Source organism: Oncorhynchus kisutch, linkage group LG10 (assembly GCF_002021735.2).
Source record: "Oncorhynchus kisutch isolate 150728-3 linkage group LG10, Okis_V2, whole genome shotgun sequence".
NCBI classification, from domain to species: Eukaryota; Metazoa; Chordata; class Actinopteri; order Salmoniformes; family Salmonidae; genus Oncorhynchus; species Oncorhynchus kisutch.
The window spans coordinates 63,985,659-64,005,223 of NC_034183.2; the positions used below are offsets into that span (position 1 = coordinate 63,985,659).

The 19,565-nt window shown below is 41.5% G+C and overlaps 1 protein-coding gene and 1 long non-coding RNA gene across 2 annotated transcripts in view; one reads left to right on the top strand and one right to left on the bottom strand.

Moving 5' to 3' along the window:
• The first annotated feature begins 372 nt into the window (after positions 1-372).
• Positions 373-19,565, top strand: part of LOC116375912 (uncharacterized) — a 28,087-nt gene continuing 8,894 nt past the window's right edge. Inside the window, exons 1-2 of the long non-coding RNA XR_004211333.1 lie at positions 373-567; positions 19,234-19,265. This is a non-coding gene — a long non-coding RNA (uncharacterized LOC116375912). The remainder of the gene's footprint in view (positions 568-19,233; positions 19,266-19,565) is intronic.
• LOC116375911 (noggin-3-like) lies at positions 2,916-4,093 on the bottom strand. The gene has a single exon (XM_031834672.1). The coding sequence runs from the start codon at positions 3,975-3,977 to the stop codon at positions 3,309-3,311; it is 669 nt and encodes a 222-aa protein (XP_031690532.1). The 5' UTR covers positions 3,978-4,093; the 3' UTR covers positions 2,916-3,308.

Sequence of the window (19,565 nt, forward strand, 5' to 3'; positions counted from 1 at the left end):
AAATGTAGCAAGTGAAGTGTTTGTGTTGTCCAATCTACATGGTAGTAGGTGAGGCAGACAGACAATATAGTTGTTGTGCATCTAATTAGGCTATTTCTTAGTGGCGCCGGCGGCAGCCCGCCTTCCTCCTCACCTAATTGGCAATCAAGTTAAAAAATGTAGGTGAATCAGGTCGGACTCGGATGGAGAGTGAGTGCATTGTTCAAGATGGATAAACATAAGGCAAGACCAAGTGGTCCACAAAAAAAAGATGCAAAAAAATCCTTATCTGATCAAGCTTGTGCCAAATGACCCATGATAACCACATCAGCAAAGCAACCACCTCATCCTCCACTGACGAAACACCATGGCAGCAGCTAGCACAAGCAGCCTTCCAGTCCCGACAGACCTCACTGTCGGGCCAGACAATGAAAGAGGCTTGGCTCCTCCTCTTCTTCCTCCCCTCGAGAATAGTGACAGTTCCTCTAGTGAGAGTGCCGGCCCTCCTCCTCCTCTCTAGAAAACCAAGCGGATGACTGCCAGAGACCAAGCGGCCTCATGATAGCGACCCACCTTCTGTGAACACTGGTAAGCCTATGAGTGATGAGATGGATAGCCCCGACAGTGTGGAGTCTGAGTTCTAATGTGTAATATAAAGAGGCTACCAGCTAAATACTGTATATTGCTATGAATAGGCTAGTAGGCTAGACTGCATTGTCTACATAATGAAACAATCCCTAATAAGCTATTGTTTTGATGGTGTACTGATTGTATTATTATTTCCATTAATAGACTGGTTTTATGATGCACAAACTTTATATCCAAGCTGTGAGAGAGCACAAGGATGGCTAAGGTAGGCTATTGCCTCAGCCAGCATCCTTAAATAGCAGCATTGCGACACTGTAGGCCTATAGATTCGTGGATCAAACTTTAGACTTAACATGAGAAAATGACCGAATAAAACATGTATTCATTAAAGCAAAACTATAGGCTACTACAAGCACTAACATTACATAATCTGAAAGCCTATCGATAAGCAGTCGCATATATTTAGCCATTTCAGAACCGCGGACTGCGATCGCTGATACCTAAAATACCTACCCAGGCATTGTAAGATCTGGCATGCGTCCAACAGTGTGCAACTGAAGCCCGCAAATCGGGTCGTTCCTGTCGCCCCCCAGCTTGCTTGGAAACACTGTCTGCTAGTTCGTGACACTGTGTGCTAGTTAGTTAGGACACTGTGTTGCCCCTGCCTCCCGCCTGCTGTGTACTGGGGAAAACTGTGCCCGACAGGTGGGGGAGAAGGACACTGTCTACCGGTATTGTATAGCCTACCGCTAGCTACTCCGGTACACAGCAGGAGGGGGCGACACCGTGTGCTTGCGACACAGTATGCGTAGCTAGCCCGCCTTCCGCCTGCTGTGTACCGGAGTACTCTTTAGGACTAGCTGGCTAAGATGGCACACAGTGTCCTTCACTATCGCCTGCCGAACACCTGCCCTCGCCATTGTCCCCTTTGGCCTCTTCTTCTTCTCTGGGGTTTATCAGCCGTTGCATTACCGCCATCTACTGTACCGGAACGTCCTTGCCTCCCGCATATGTACTAGAATCATAGATTAAAATGTACCAGTAGAAGTATAGTATAAATAGGGGTTTCTGCGGGCTGCAGTTGCGCGGTTGCACCCTTCTCCATATCTCGGCAAAGCCTGGGCAGAGGAACGCGGCCCTTGAATCTGAGGAGTACATTTAGAAACATCATAACCTGGTCATCAGGTGACATCATTCTAATGTGTTGCGCCTCAAATGAATTACAAATGAAATGCAAATAAACTACAGTCGTCACACTATCTGACTTGAGACAATGGGTCAACCTGGTGTGTATTTGTATGCCATTTCTGGTATAACAAGCATAGAGGGTGGACTTCTGTGTTTATCCTGAACTGACACAAAAATGGCGGGCTGATTTTGTCTCCTAGAAGCTGAAACCTTTTTCACCCGAGTTAGTAAACTTGATGAGGAACAAAATGAAAGTAGACAAATATTATTAATCCTTCCACCCTGTTTAAATTCCACAAAAACATAGACATAGAAATAACTTATATTTGTACAACTTCAGGTGGAATATTGGCCTCTGCTTACTCTGGAATCCAGCTCCATTCTAGAGCTCACTCCTGCTGTGTTCCTAATGAGGAGGTGGGTGTTGGAACTGTCAACAGCTGCTGAAACTATCAATAAATCCGTGTTACTTTATCAGCACATACATTTCTAATGGGTTCGTAAGCTGATCACTGTTTGATGGAGGACAGATGGTTTTACTATGACAGGGTAATTATAGGGCTGGTCACTGGTTGATAAAACAAATGTGGGAAAATATCAACTAAATTTGAGACTTTGATATAATGTCCAAGGTCACCAAGCATCTTGTTCTCATGAATATTTTAGTTTCAGTTGCTATGAAGCAAAAAAGTAAGATTGTAGAAAAAGCACCAAACTCCCTCCATTTATCCAATAGTGTGCGTGAATTGTGCGCATTTACGCATGAATACAAACGCTGAACAATTATGACTCAGGAAATCCTCAACCCGTATCCACTCCTGGGAACCCCAAGTTTTAACAAATATAATTAACAAGTAAGTTTTGGCCCCAGCTCTATGAAAGTGTATAACTGTGTAAGTAAGTAATCAACTGAGAGCCGCCCATAGGTTACCCATGTATGACCGGTGCACGTTGCTTTACTGAGAGTCACTTGAACCAGACTGCTTACTTGCGCAAACTACGCGAGACTCCTGAGAGTTTGGTTCAGAGTGAGTGAGTGCGCACACTGTAAACCCTAATTGTGACAGGTGTCATTACTCCATCAAAGGGTTCACGGTGTGTTGAGTTGACAGGTATAGGGGATATATATATTTTAAGACAAAATAGAGATTTCATTATTTCAGTGACATTTTATTATATGAATATAAAGAATAAATAGCAGTTCTCTTAATTTACATGATAAATCGTTGGAATAGGCTACCGATATTCAGCTGTATATCAGCTGCAAGATAACATAATCCACATGAAATCTGAGGTCGATAGATTCGTTTTCCATAATAGAAAACAACATGTTTATAAAACGGCACCTATGCGCCATTGATCTTCAATATAAATACAACAAATATAACCAATACTTTCCACAAATACGGTAGACTCTGGTTACACGTAATACTGACTTTTTACAAGAACCTATATAATTGAATAGCACCTCATATACATAAAATACATTCATACACTCGGTAGTGCATACAAAATTACAAAGTCATGATAATTTATACTTGAAAACAGTCATTTCAGTTCGAGCAGGCGCATTTGCATTCGGTTATCATCGGGTATTGAACTGGTATCCAAGTACATTTGAGGCCCCCTTTCTTCTGTATACATCGCCATCTCAATATCGTAAAATGGGTCGAGTTTGCTGGTTTGCAGACCATCCCCTCTGGAACCGAACATGATCTTTTGCTTTGACAGTTTCCCACTCTCACATAACGTGGCCAAAATCTGCTGCCGAGGTCGTTCCATGTATAAATGACGGGACAGAATGAGAATGACCACAGCCACTGCTGCAGCCTCCGTTTAAGTTTTTTATTGGGTTTGTGCCTCTTGCCAAACTGTACGTCAAAATCCATTGCTTTGATTTCATTCGGCATCACTCCACTGGGCTTCTGTTGAATGTCCAAATCGTCAAGCTCATCGTTGCCAGTGTATTTATCATGTGGTGGTGTAATAGACATCAAGCGACTATCAAAGTCCCCCAATACACTTTTCAGTTCGGTTTCATTGAGGTCCCTCTCTTTTGGGTCAAAGACAGGATCTGGGTCCTCTTTTAATTCCACAAGTGGCAAACTGTCACTCGGGATAGGACGGAGGAGGTAATAATGCTGGCATAGCCCTTCTTCTATTATAAATCCGAGGGACAACATCAGCAAGTACATTGCTACAAAATGCTGTGATTGATCCATGTCCGTTACGCACAATAAGTATTAGAGGATACAGCTAAACAGGTAGGCCTAGGCTCCTCTGCTGCGTACAGTTGTGCCCGGTTCTTGCGGAGTGCGCACCGGCTTGAGTTACATCCAGCAAACTTCACTTCTTGAGTGTTGGTGTCCTTAAAAGTCAGACTACTTACTCCATAGCAAACGATAATTGATTGAAGATGGTAAAGATGAATAGTCTCTTTCGTAAAACAAATCTAGATATAGGCAGTGATTCCCTTTTACGCACGAATTCAATATATTGTATGAAATGGCTCTGTGACAGCATCAATGGCATCAGCGGTTCTCATTCTTGTGCGCTTTGACGCGTGATTCCAGTTTCAAGTCCTCCCCTCTGAGGATCGGCATGGTGTTTCGTTTTCTTTTGCAGGACGCTGAGAGAGTAACCTGCTCCCTCTGATATATCCTCCACGGGTTGTGATGTAATTGATATATCCATCTGAATGTGGGTTTGTTGTAGGAGATCCACCGTCACCTCCCTCAATCAAGAGGCGGGGATGGGTTAGGGAGAGGAGGGGTCCGTCAATTTGGATTCTGATCGCCCTCTGTCGGAATATTTGACTACTTCTGCTAATTTTCCATTGATAATTAGCTAGAAGCGGTGAACAACAATTAGAACTGAATGTGAGAGGCCATAGCCACTACTATTTCTATCAATAGGCCAACAGCTACGGTACTATTCATTTGAGGTGTTAGCCTACTGGCTACCCTGTACAAATACTGCTGATGATTTTAAAAAAGTGCTTACTAGGTTATAAAACAACCGGATATATAGATAGTATTTGTTATGAGGAAAAACATGTTAAATACTCTATATAAGCATCCTTAAATGACACTCATGACACATACACTCTACTCAATAATACCAACACAAAATGCTTCAAATATTTGGAATTGTTGTGAGCAAGTAGAACATAGGGAGAGACCTTATAAAGAACATGACTGGACAAACAACTGTTTATTTTTCTAATGAAGAGTGTTTTCTTTGTTGGCAGGGACAATATTTCAGTGTGCAACCATGTCACAGGGAACCTCTCAATAAACCTTGGCCAAAATAACTCCCAAATAAACAACTCTCACTAAGCAGCAGCCATGGAAAGTATCACCATTTGAAAACCTGTCTACCCTCAAATGCTTGGAGAATCATTCCTTGAAAATAATTTAATGGAAGAACTGACTGGCTGCTACATCAGCCATAAAGCATTCACTTAGATAAATGTATATCTGTTTCATTTTGAATGAGCTAATTCACACACGCACTTCTGCGCTCGACTCATTTAGTTTATGGTCAAATTATGGTGAAAAGTCTGGAAAAGGTTATGCTTATTTTTATTTTTGAAACAACAATTGATCTAACTATTCAGGCATTCTTGGTCATTGACAATAAGGCATTGACAAGGTTTAACTTGTTGTGACAAATCCCCATGTATCTGAATACCGGTGTTGAAATGATGCAGCGATAATAGGTAAATACTGATGAATAGATACATGATCATCTACAAGCAATATATTACAATGATTATAACATTCAATGGTCTAGATACGTGGTAACATCTATGGAATACTTTAATCTATGCGATGAAATTCATTGGAGAATACAGCTGCATTAGAGCCAACAAAGTGACATTTCAATATGGTTCTCATTACATTATGGACTTATTGCCAGCCCTCATTTCATGGTGAGTTGTTTTTGTTTCTTCTAATCCCTTCCTACTGTTTTATCACAGGAAAATTGTGATAGTTATATATTCACCTTGAAAAGACAGAATACTTTAGACAGACACCTGCTTAACTGAAGAGTTTTTATTCAAGTAGGCTATACCAAAGTCAATTTCCTCAGCTAGTAAAACAGCCAACACAATTATCATTTTCAGGGTCTGGTCCTTGAAAGGTACAAAGGCATAACAACTTTTGCTTAGGGATATGCATTCAAAATGAATACCTTTAGGTTCTGCATAGGTTGTTGTACCCTTTCTTGCTGGTTTCTCATTTAGTGAGGCAAACCAGACCACTCTCTTGGCAGGCACCTTATTTTTTATTTAACTAGGCAAGTCAGTAAAGAACTAATTCTTATTTACAATGACGGCCTACCCTGGCCAAACCCTAACGACGCTGGGCCAGTTGTGCGCATCCCTATATGACTCCCAATCACGTCTGGTTGTGATCCAGCTTGGAATTGAACCAGGGTCTGTAGTAACACCTCTAGCACTGAGATGCAGTGCCTTAGACTGCTGCACCACTCGGGAGCCCTTAAACATAGGTAACAAGAGAAGGCCAGCTTAGTTAAACCATTAAAAACACACAGAGTGATTAAGAATGGACCTAGACTTTCCAGTGTCATTTCAACTGTGCTTTTATTGTGGTTGTATTAAATTATTACTTTCTCCTACAGTTGAAGTCGGAAGTTTAAATACACCTTAGCCAAATATATTTAAACTCAGTTTTTCACAATTCCTGACATTTAATCCCAGTAAAAATTCCCTGTCTTAGGTCAGTTAGGATCACCACCTTATTTTAAGAATGTGAAATTTCAGAATAATAGTAGAGAGAATGATTTATTTCAGCTTTTATTTCTTTCATCACATTCCTAGTGGGTCAGAAGTTTACATACACTCAATTAGTATTTGGTAGCATTGCCTTTAAATTGTTTAACTTGGGTCAAACGTTTCAGGTAGCCTTCCACAGGTTTCCCACAATAAGTTGGGTGAATCTTGGCCCATTCCTCTTGACAGAGCTGGTGTAACTGAATCAGGTTTGTAGGCCTCCTTGCTCGCACACGCTTTTTCAGTTCTGCCCACACATTTTATATTGGATTGAGGTCAGGGCTTTGTGATGGCCACTCCAATACCTTGACTTTGTTGTCCTTAAGCCACTTTGCCACAACTTTGGAAGTATGATTGGGGTCATTGTCCATTTGGAATACCCATTTGTGACCAAGCTTTAACTTCTGACTGATGTCTTGAGATGTTGCTTCAATATATCCACATAATTTTTCATCCTCATGAAGCCATCTATTTTGTGAAGTGCACCAGTCCCTTCTGTAGCAAAACACCCCCAAAACATGATGCTGCCACCCCCGTGCTTCACGGTTGAGATGGTGTTCTTTGGCTTGCAAGCCTCCCCCTTTTCCTCCAAACATAACAATGGTCATCATGGCCAAACAGTTATATTTTTGTTTCATCAGACCAGAGGACATTTCTCCAAAAGGTACGATCTTTGTCCCCATGTGCAGTTGCAAACTGTAGTCTGTTTTTTTATGGTGGTTTTGGAGCAGTGGCCTCTTCCTTGCTGAGCGACCTTTCAGGTTATGTCGATATAGGACTCGTTTTACTGTGGATATAGATACTTTTGTACCTGTTTCCCCCAGCATCTTCATAAGGTCCTTTGCTGTTGTTCTGGGATTGATTTGCACTTTTCGCACCAAAGTACGTTCATCTCTAGGAGACAGAACGCGTCTCCTTCCTGAGCGGTATGATGGATGCGTGGTCCCGAGGTGTTTGTACTTGCGTACTATTGTTTGTACAGATGAGCATGGTACCTTCAGGCATTTGGAAATTGCTCCCAAGGATGAACCAGACTTGTGGAGGTCTTGGCTGATTTCTTTTGATTTTTCCATGATGTCAAGGAAAGAGGCACTGAGTTTGAAGGTAGGCCTTGAAATACTTCCACATGTACACCTCCAATTGACTCAAATTATGTCAATTAGCCTATCAGAAGCTTCTAAACCCATGACATAATTTTCTGGAATTTTCCAAGCTGTTTAAAGGCACAGTCAACTTAGTGTATGTAAACATCTGACCCACTGGAATTGTGATACAATGAATTATAAGTTAAATAATCTGTCTGTAAACAATTGTTGGAAAAATTACTTGTGTCATGCACAAAGTAGATGTCCTAACCGACATGCCAAAATTATAGTTTGTTAACAATAAATGTGTTGAGTGGTTGAAAAACACGTTTTAATTGACTTGAACCTAAGTGTATGTAAACGTCTGACTTCAACTGTATCAAGTTATTGAGATTTGTTATGAATATAATGGAAATAGGTTTTCCAGTTACTATATTATTAGTTACACTTTTACCTCAGTTGACTGTTGAAAACAAAGATTAACTGAAAGCATAAGACAAGAAAAAACTATGTTATTCTCTGTACAATGAGAAAGTTAAAGCATTTTCTTGTTGTTTCACAGAGTAAACTGTGTTATTCAAGTAGGACATGAATCAAAATATGCATTCTGATAATACTAGATCAGTGTTTTGTTTTTTACTGATGACTGTTTACTGTGTTTGCTTGAATAGGGCCCACAGCAAGAATGATCAGTATGCTCAACACAGAAGTGGTCTAAGTCAGAGCACCTCACTACTAGACAATACAATCTCTTGACACTCCCACTCAACCGGTGGGGGGGGATTGTGTAGTCTACTCTGGAGGCACAGATAGTTGTCATAACGGATGGAAACAGTGTGTGGTTTCAATAAAATGAAATTGTCTCACAAAACAGTCCATTTCACGTGGCGCGCTTCTTACACAGCACCTTTCACATGGTTTATTTCACGCAATCCCATTTTCACACTCCAGGCTAATTGAGGCCACATTGCTGCTGAGTAAACACAGACATGAAATGGGTGCTATTTTGTTTACTCTGGCACTCTGGTGGTGTGCAATTTGGTAGTTTGTTTAGCACTTTTTCCATGTTCCTCCTGCGATCCAAGAGCCCACAATCACAATAATCACACTTACTATGAGCTTTATCTCAACAAATTGCCAGGTTTCACTAGAGCAAGGTGAGATCTTTCCTCACAATGTTAAGCCTTATCGTAGATGGTGTTCTTTCACGTCAAACAAGGCCACTCTACTGCTCGAGCAAAGCCGTTAGAGTTTACAACACCAATCATTTGCCTCGATCAGATCTTCACAACTACAGGTTTTATGTAGTATACAGATGCCAATCCTATTTCTGTGAATCTATTATCATAAATATCCAGATAAGTAGTCGTTATACATTACCATGCATGGACAATACTGTTCTTTGAAGGCACAGAACCGTTAAAAAATATATATAATTTGTTTAATTACAGAGATAATTGGTAAACACATTTTGCCCGAGTCATCACTTGCCATTGTCTACATGAAAATGTATCTAAAGCATGTTAGAAAACGCTCTAAAACACTCCACACCAACTCCTATTACATCACAATCCCATTCTGAATCATGTCTCTACACTCAATTCTTGCTGTTTTTTTCCACTGTCCCATAAATCCATATTTGCATATTTTTGTTGTTGTTGTTATAAACAGCATCATTCAAACATGGATTTATGTCACAATGGAATGTTTTTAGTGCAGAGACATCATTCCCGAAAGGGATTCTGATGTAATATGAGTTGGTATGGAGTGTTTTAGAGTGTTTTCTAATATGCTTAAGACATATTTGCATTTTGCATTATAATCAATGCCAAGTGATGACTCAGCAAAATGTGACAACCAATTTTCACTGTAAAGAAACAAAATATCAACTACAAGCACAGAAAGAGTGAAAATAAGGCCAGATGGGTGAACTTCCCCTTTAACAGGCTCTTTAATTAACAGGTAGCCTTGTTTTCCCACAGGTTGTGGAGTTGAGGCATCACACTGTTGTGTGTGTTCATTTATTTTCATCCCATAAAGTTTTCATAGACAATAGCATTTTATCCAAACAGAGTAATTAACCAGAATATAAACACTGGGCTATTTCAATCTCCGAACCGTTCTCGCTAGCTATTCAAACAAATTACTAAACATAATGTCTATTTGGGTTTCAAAACAAATAGAGTACTTTTACACAGTTAGTTTGGGCCTGTAAAATTAAATCGTTAAGAAATTATGAAAGGCAATTGTGTCATTATTTCAAGAAATGATCAATAAAATAAACAAACTAATGCTCAGATTTGGCAAGACACGGGCCTGGGGAAATGAAAATACAGTATTGTAGGTCTACTTATAATCCAAAGCAAGCTCAGTACCTCACAACTAACATATTACATCAGAGTGTCAAGGATGGTGGAGGGCTTAAGGTTCCATTGAGCTCAGGAGGTGAGCATGAACTCATATGTCATCCAGGATAGCAGTGTCCTCAGCTGAGACGGAGGAGGACTGATGGTTCTAACAAGCCAGTTACACAGCAAGTGCACTGGGCTGTGATGCAGCCCGAAGGCAGTGGTCAGCTCTCAGATAGCAGCCCCTTTAGTATATGAAAAATAAATACTTTGGCTTTTGATTGATGATTCAGCAGTTCATCAATCCACCATGTTCCAGAAATGGAGCGTGAACAACAGCACAGAGAGACGGTGGGCATCCACTGCGGCTACCAAGATTTTTAGCACACGTCAAAGACGGCTTTTCAGCACCGCCAAAGCCAGCGTGGTGATCCCATGTAGTAATCAAGGTGGATTTACACGGTTCATCAGGACAAAGCTGCAGTGGCTGGGCCGGAGCCTCCTCTATGAACTAACAGGCTGGGGGAGTTGGAGACAGGATGGGGAGCCAGCCGAGGGGGATCCCGGTGTCTCAACCTATAACACAGGGTGCTGTGTTTGCCACCCACCCCCTTGGTCTCAGACTCTCAGCTCCAAATTCACACATCATAAATCAAGATGACCTTACATTAATGAATCCCTCTCTTTGCTTTATAGTGGTGCTTTTGCAGCAGTGCTAGGATTCAGTTCCTGGATGTATTCACTCCCTGACAGCTTACAGGGGGGCAGGTAGCCTAGTGGTTAGAGCATTGGGCCAGGAACCGAAAGGTTGCTAGATCAAACCCCTGAGTTGACAAGGTAAAAATCTGTGGTTCTGCCCCTGAACATGGCAGTTAATCCACTATTTCTAAGCCATCATTGTAAATAAGAATTTGTTTTTAACTGACTTGCCTAGTTAAATAAAAAATAGATACAAGTCCTTTATAGCTATTGCAGATAATCTGTTGATCATCAAAGCTGAAACATGTCTGAGTATAATTGAAAAGATCCATACCAGGCTTCATATTTCCATTTTGAATATATCATGAGAGGCGCTAGGTAGTAAAAAAATATGAGCTGTAATTGTCCAATGTCTATTTCTGAAGTATTTTAAGTGTTTTGTTTGTGAAATAAGGTTGTTCTCTCTCTGTGGGAGGTACTTTTCAGTCCACAACTTGGAAAAAATAATCAGCTCTTGATTTTCTTTTTGCAAATAAATAAGGTAGTTTAAACGAAAATCGGTAATACAGTATAGTTTTTGTGAGGCTTGCACGGCTCCCTGTGACATCATCAGTGTTGGTTGACTCATGAGCAGATGAGTGATGCACACAGTTTTTTCTCTCCTCTTCTCAAAGTCATGTTTAGTACAGCAACTCTCTTTCTCTACCTCTCCCTCTTTCACTGGGGGCGTTTGGTAATGAAGCAAGTGTTTCTATGCATTGCGAGGGGCTGTCAGCTCTGCACACAGCAGACCTCTTTCACCTGCCGCAGCCAGGAGGGTTGGACAGCGGGCGTTGAGCCAGCCTGGCCTGCCAGCAGCAGGCCCCTGCCTCCACCTATGGATGGCCAGCTCAGTGATTTACACAGCCTCCGCCCAGGGGTGGCATGTCCAGTTGTGTACAGAGGGTTGGTGCTAATTGAAAGTTGGCAGTGGAATTAAAGCCAGTTCAGTGTCTGTACTTTATATTTCTAAACACCTGGTCTCATGTAAAAATGAAAGAGGTCAATATTCTTGTCACCATATGAAGCGTTAACATTAGTACTGAAATACAATTATTATAATGATCTCGAACAAGGACTTTACCACTGTTTTGTTAGGACTGTAAAATGTATCAATGGAATGACGTTTGTTTTGATAGCAAGAGTCTTCTAAGGCGGTCCTTGGCTGGTTTACCAGTAGTGAGGTTGAGATAGGAGCCCCTCTCTTGACGAGGCCAGACTCAAGAACAGAGAAGTGAAAAAGGAGAGGAAGGCAGTGAGAGGGAGACAGACAGCAGAGGAGGGGGAGTGTACTGGGGGCTTGGGCAGCAGTGGTAGCAGCGACTGTTACAGAAGGAGTTAAAGTGAGACAGTAAAGTGAATCCAGATGTGCTGTTATTATTAATATCTCTGGCTGATGAATGGGAAGGTAAAATTACAGGCGCCAGCCAGGGAGGCCCCGCGCTCTGCCCTGCCACCCAGGCGCGAGCTCACCTCACCTCCACGGCTCCAGCACTAGCCTAGCGTCATGCTCCCTGTGATCCGCAACGGCACGCAGACGCTCCGAAGGCCTCCACGTGGTTTCAACACGTCACACAGGCAAAGAGAGCAACAGCCTTAACCCCAACTCAATCTTCAATTTCAAAACATTGAACACCGTGATTGATATTAAAATGGAATCATCTGAGAGGTAGATGATCCTAAGCATTGTGAGGCATGAGGAGGACCAGACACAAATCTGTAGTAACAGACCCCGGCGGGTAGCAAGTTACTGCAGAAAGGGGCTAAAGAACTGAGGCTGAGATTTAAACAAGCACCCTTTAATGATAAAAGCTAAGACTTCCACTTCATTGCCTTTGAAATCCAACTGAGAAAGCCTTACACCTCTGGTTTGTACTGTAGGAAATCTATAATCACTCCTAAATGGCTTTATTGGTACTATTGGCTCTTCACACCTCTTTCTCACACCGTTTGCCTTTGAATTGGTGTTGATCTATAGTGGTCATGTAAAGCGGTAACAAACAGACACAGAGAGGACAGATTTCATAGGGTGAGTTCTATGGAGGCAGGACCTTTCTCACTCAGCCCATCATCATAAAAAATGACACCAGACAGGGCAGTTTATGACAAGTCCCTACTGCGGTTTAATCAAAACCTATAATGCCAGAGTCCTTCCTGAGGGCTGGCTGGTTGCTGGTGTGGGGATCTGTCAGCTCAGCTCACCGCTCTGTCACAGTAGTTGTTTACGGGAACAGCAGGAGAGCCCAGAGAGGAGGGGGAGGTTGCTCCTGAAAGACTGACACAAAGGGGACTGGTGGGGGAAGCAGAAGGGGAGAAGAGAGGGAGGGACGGTGTGGGGGTTGAGAAACGAGTGTAAATCCACTGGGGAGATGGAGCCTGGTTGGCTGCAGGGGCTGTTGTTTTAACCATCAGGGGAGTCCCTCTCGGGTTGCTGTCCCCCAGCCGTCCTGGGGGAGATCACAGTGAGCCTCCCTGTCGCTGTCTGCTCCCTGCACCCCGCATGGGGCCCCCATCTCTCCACATCACAGCTTCGAAGAATGTCTCATGCGGTCTTACTTTCACCCTTTGTGCATTTTCAGCGCAGGGATACCAGACACATTATGCTTAATGACTGGCAGTGGTCGCCAGAGGAATGGCTGTTTTGTTGCTACTGCCAAGAGTGCTATACAGTATGCAAACGTCAGGGCACACCCCTATCCCCGCCCCCCTCTTATAAACTGCCCCGTGGTGTTGAATAGACTAAGTAGTAGAGAGCTGAGACAGACTGGACATGGTTTGGGAGTTTATCGTGGATGGAGGTGTCGCTGTGCACACCAGGGAGAGCAGATTGTATGGGGCTATTTGCCACGGTTTAGAGGAAGAAGCCCTCAAAAGCACAGAACTGAACCAATAGCTACATGAATAATGGCCACTGAAATATGTCGTATTATTGTACAATCATACAATCATTTTAAAGTCCGTAATATGAATTGAATATAATTTATATTTTTTATCACCTTCTTCTGTTTCATGGTGAAGTCTATTTTCAATGACAATAATAAACTTAAACCAGTGTATGGATGACCATAACTTTAATGAGTCCAATGTGATGTAACACATTTAAGATGGGTGGGTGTATCATGACCATAATTGAATCCTCTACAATGGCGGTGAATTAGTGAGAACAATTCCAACAGGAAAATGTTAATTGATTTCAGATTAATGTACTGTAAATTAGACTTGTGGGTCAGGCTCTAAAGCAATTTTAAGGTTGGATTTCTTGTCTGAAAAACGAGTAGACCTTTTGAAATGGCTGGAGTCAGTCTGATTAGACTACTCCCCAAGGAGAAATTTCCACCCTTCCACCACAAATATCATGTTTGTATTTAATGTAATATGCTCTCTGTAAGAGGTGATGTTTCAGAACTATATACATTACCAAATTATATAAACATTTAACATTTACCAGCTCATATTTTAATACAATGCAGAAAGACGAGTTCACAAAACTAGCACAGTGTTATTTTGGTAAAGGCAAATCTAGACTTATAGATGACCTGCTGTTTTGCGACATGGTGATTTAAGATCTAAGGACAGATTGTCATCAAGGTCCAGTGATCAAAAGAGACACAGAGATCAGCAGGACAGTTCACAAGACATGTTTTACAGGACCGCCACATATGATCTTTCACCTCATCCCCTCATGTTGTTTGGAGGACAGTCTAAATTAACACATTTACACGTGACTTAAAATGTGTTAGTTAAGTATACATCTTTCACCAGGTGGAGTAAATCCAGAAGCTCGGTCAGATAGTAAGCTTTGGGGATCAAAGAAATTCTCTGTCAGCATGGCTGTTTGACTGTGAAGCCTCACTTGTACCCCTGAATAGAGGGAATCCTCTATGAGATACAGACAGAGAGGGGATCAGTGGTCGGCTCAGGGAGGGGAAGAGGGGGTTGAAAGCAAACAGCCCACTGCCAGTGTGATATATGTTTAAGCCCATTGGGTGTAGAGCAGAGACACCCAGCTTAAGATCTTTAACTTGTCTCAGGAACCAGGATGGTCGATCCCTGCCGACTCCGTGATTCAAGCTGTTGCGTTATTAAAGAAAAACAAAACCCATGGTAAAACGCCCATATGAAGGCTAAGGAGAAAGAGCTTTCTGTCTGCAAGCAAATCTGTAGTCATAGAAATAAATATTTTTTTCTTCCTATTGCAGGAAAATATATGATTGCATGATATGTTGTTTTAAGGAGACGTAACATTTTAACTCAATTTGAGACCCTCTCTAAAACAACAAAACATCTATAAATGTTTTTATAACTGTCTGTCTGAATCTCATATCTTGCATAATCCTGTACATCCTTAGCTAGCTATATTTTAAAGGGCTGAATTATGTAACCTCTGTCAGGGGTTCTATTGTACAAACCTGACGGTCTAGAAGTATTGAATGTCAATGATGTCAATACATTTATTCTGCCATCAGCTTAATCATTTTTGCCAATGTCTTTTCAAGTCATACTCTGGGGTGTGATCAAGACAACCTAGAAAATTCGCTCTGTTTGGGGGCAATATTAGTTTGAGTATAGAAAGTAAGAAAATAGAGGCTGAAAGAGAGATACCCTGGCCTCTGACAGACCATGTTTAAATACCAGTCTGACACCAGCCCAGCTCCGCAGTGTGACTGAAACTCTGACTCGCCACGCTGTAACATTTAATTAGGAGTCACTCGGATTACCTGTGCAGCCAGTCCAGAGACTCAGCTGAGAGGCTCCCTCACCAGGAGAGGACTGAAAAACCACCCAATCCCTCAAGGTCACGTCTTGTGTTGTTTCTGTAAATTATTTTAATAGCAGGGGACAGGGCTTTGTAGAGGGGGTCAGGTCTGGGTGGGTTGACTGAGTCTGACGAGGTACGCCACCCGTTGACAGACAGTGGCTGGGCATTTCATACACCTACCTCATTCGTTCATATCAATGTTTTATCAAACTGAAATAGAAACTCTATATAGAATTTCTGCATCAACAAACAGATTTGGCTGGTGAGGACAGATGAGCGAGTGTGATGGCTGAATGGAGCTGGGTGGAGGGCCCTGTGGTAGGGTTGTTAATATTGTCTTTATTAATCTGATCGGGCAGAAACCCATTACCACATTGACTTACATAACTTATGTTATATTTTCTTTAACAGAGCTGGATATATACCTTCGTTTCTTGAGCCCTGTTAGGACTTGGGATCCTCTCCACCTCAAGAGCTGACAGTTGGGTTCCAGTCTGGCATTGGCACTGAGAGGGGGTGCCTGGTGGAGGTCGACTGATTATGATTTTTCAACGCCGATACCGATTATTGGAGGACCCCAAAAAGAAGCCGATACCGATTACTCGACCGATTTAAAAAATATATATGTATTTGTAATAATGACAATTACAACAAAACACTTATTTTAACTTAATATAATACATAAATAAAATCTATTTAGCCTCAAATAAATAATGAAACATGTTCAATTTGGTTTAAATAATGCAAAAACAAAGTGTTGGAGAAGAAAGTAAAAGTACAATATGTGCCATGTAAGAAAGCTAACGTTTAAGTTTCTTGCTCAGAACATGAGATCATATGAAAGCTGGTGGTTCCTTTTAACATGAGTCTTCAATATTCCCACTTAAGAAGTTTTAAGTTGTAGTTATTATAGGAATTATAGGACTATTTCTCTCTATACCATTTGTATTTCATATACCTTTGACTATTGGATGTTCTTATAAGCACTTTAGTATTGCCAGTGTAACAGTATAGCTTCCGTCCCTCTCCTCGCCCATACCTGGGCTCGTACCAGGATCACATCGACAACAGCCACCCTCGAAGCAGCATTACTCATGCAGAGCAAGGGGAACAACCACTCCAAGTCTCAGAGCGAGTGACGTTTGAGACGCTATTAGTGCGCACCCCGCTAACTAGCTAGCCATTTCACATCGGTTACACCAGCCTAATCTCGGGAGTTGATAGGCTTGAAGTCATAAACAGCTCAATGCTTGAAGCATTGCGAAGAGCTGCTGGCAAAACGCACGAAAGTGCTGTTTGGATGAATGCTTACGAGCCTGCTGGTGCCTACCACCGCTCAGTCAGACTGCTCTATCAAATCATAGACTTAATTATAACATAATAACACACAGAAATACGAGCCTTAGGTCATTAATATGGTCGAATCAGGAAACTATCATCTCGATAACAAGTTTATTCTTTGAGTGAAATACGGAACCGTTCTGTATTTTATCTAACGGGTGGCATCCATAAGTCTAAATATTCCTGTTACATTGCACAACCTTCAATGTTATGTCATAATTACGTAAAATTCTGGCAAATTAGGCGGCCCAAACTGTTGCATATACCCTGACTCTGACCCTGACCCTGAAGTGACACAATTTCACCTGGTTAATATTGCCTGCTAACCTGGATTTCTTTTAGCTAAATATGCAGGTTTAAAAATATATACTTCTGTGTATTGATTTTAAGAAAGGCATCGATGTTTATGGTTAGGTACACATTGGAGCAACGACAGTCCTTTTTCGCGAATACGCACCGCATCGATTATATGCAACGCAGGACACGCTAGATAAACTAGTAATTTCATCAACCATGTGTAGTTAACTAGTGATTATGATTGATTGATTGATTGTTTTTTATAAGATAAGTTTAATGCTAGCTAGCAACTTACCTTGGCAACTTACCTTGGCTTACAGGCAGGCTCCTCGTGAGGCAGGTGGTTAGAGCGTTGGACTAGTTAACTGTCAGGTTGCAAGATTGAATCCCCGAGCTGTTAAGGTAAAAATCTGTCGTTCTGCCCCTGAACAACCCACCGTTCCTAGGCTGTCATTAAAAATAAGAATGTGTTCTTAACTGACTTGCCTAGTTAAATAAAGATTAAATAATGGTGTAAAAAAATATGTATATATAAATAAATAAATAAAATCGGCCAAATCGGTGTCCAAAATACCAATTTCTGATTGTTATGAAAACTGGAAATCAGCCCTAATTAATCGGCCATTCCAATTAATCGGTCGACCTCTAGTGCCTGGGGTGCTGGGGGCTCCAAGGAGATGACAATGAGTGATGTGCGGCTGGTCACTCAGACACGGCTTGGCGTCACCCAAGACCTTGGAAAGAGAACAAACACAGAGAGGTCAGACAAAACAAAGTGTTGTCCATCCTTGTCTCTCAGAACCCTACAAAGACCAAAGCATCACAGGCAAAGCTGGTCCCCAGGTCATTTTAAATCCAGCTCAGAGGGGACAAGTAGAGACTAAACGGCTGTGTAGGCTGAGATTACGAGATTGCCATTAGATTTAGATTTTAATTATAGACATTACAACATATTGATATTTAGGTGCAACACTATTGAGACACATTCCATGTTTATGAGAGGCTGTCCTCTGGTTGGTCAGGTCTCTAGGTTTTCTGTTCCCTAATGGTGACATTAGATATCTCAATGTGTATCACTGTTGATGTAAGTGTGGTTGCACCAAGTCCAGCAGTAATCAGCTGCACTGCACCACATTCCACAGGGGCAGCATCACACTGTTTTTCTAAGGAAATAGATTCATCATAAGTCATCATACTAACAGCCACATCATACAAAACAGCTCTTTGCCAATTTGTCCAGCTGCCAACCTTTTCAACATTAATTAGCCAACATGTTGAAAAAACTGTCCAGCATAACATCAATCTCAACAGAACTTCACGTCAAAGGTTAATGTAACGAATAATCCGTAAAGAGATTCTGTCCAAAGCAGTGAGTTAACATCTTTCTGACAGATACATTCTTATGAATCCTTTTCTTTCACTATTGTTTTAAATGGGTAAATCTTCTGGTGTAGTTGTACATTATCACAGCCCTTCTGCTCAGATTATTGGTCAACTGAACAGCGCGACGAGTGGCAGCCAGTCAGCAGGTGGCAGTCTTATCAGGAAAGCCAAGTGAGACTTAACTTGATACTGGACAGTCGACTTTCAGATGGTTTAGAGTCTCGCCACGGCACTCTGATTACACCCGAATAAGCAACCTCCTTTATAGAATACACTCTACTGCACACAGTCAAACAGAACAATAAAGGAATTGTCCTGGAACATAGCGCAGGGGAACAGCCAAGGCCGTTTTCCGTGTTGAATTACTGTATTTAAAAACAATTGTGAAACCACATGTTCAAATATACATCATTTGAACTAAATATTGTTGGAATTTCTAAATAGAGGGCTTTATGTTGCATAGATCTGTCATGGACATTATATAACTAGCTCAAACCATATGTACCAAACATTTGCTCAATGTGAAGGACTGAGAATGTTTAATATCATCTGATTCTGGCTTGTTTTCTTTCCAGCACCCACAGTGAGACGTCTGTCTGACTAGCTTTGTACATTCGGATAGACAGATACATTCAAAGGCTTTTGTAATTGTGACAGTATAAGGTCCATTTTCCGATTCCTCTGAATGTCGACGACATTGAATAATATGCCGTCTAATCTGTGTTGCAGATTATTCAACTCTCCACAGGAGCCAGACAAAGGTCAGTAACTCACAAGACTGATATACTTGACATAATATGCCCCCAAAAATGTAATGGACTGCTTTCAAAATCTAGTAGTCGGCATATACAGTATAAAAACTTACCTCAGGTTACCTCTGAGAAGCACTGTCTATATGTGTAGGACACAAATTGATACATTTGTTTACCCTTCAACAAATGAGACTTCTAGATAAATTGGTTCAGTCTCACATTCAGAGAGGTATTTGAAGGGGCTAGCATATTGCTATCAAAATATTTGTACAGTTAAATCTGTGTAAAACAAACTGCAACATGTGGAAT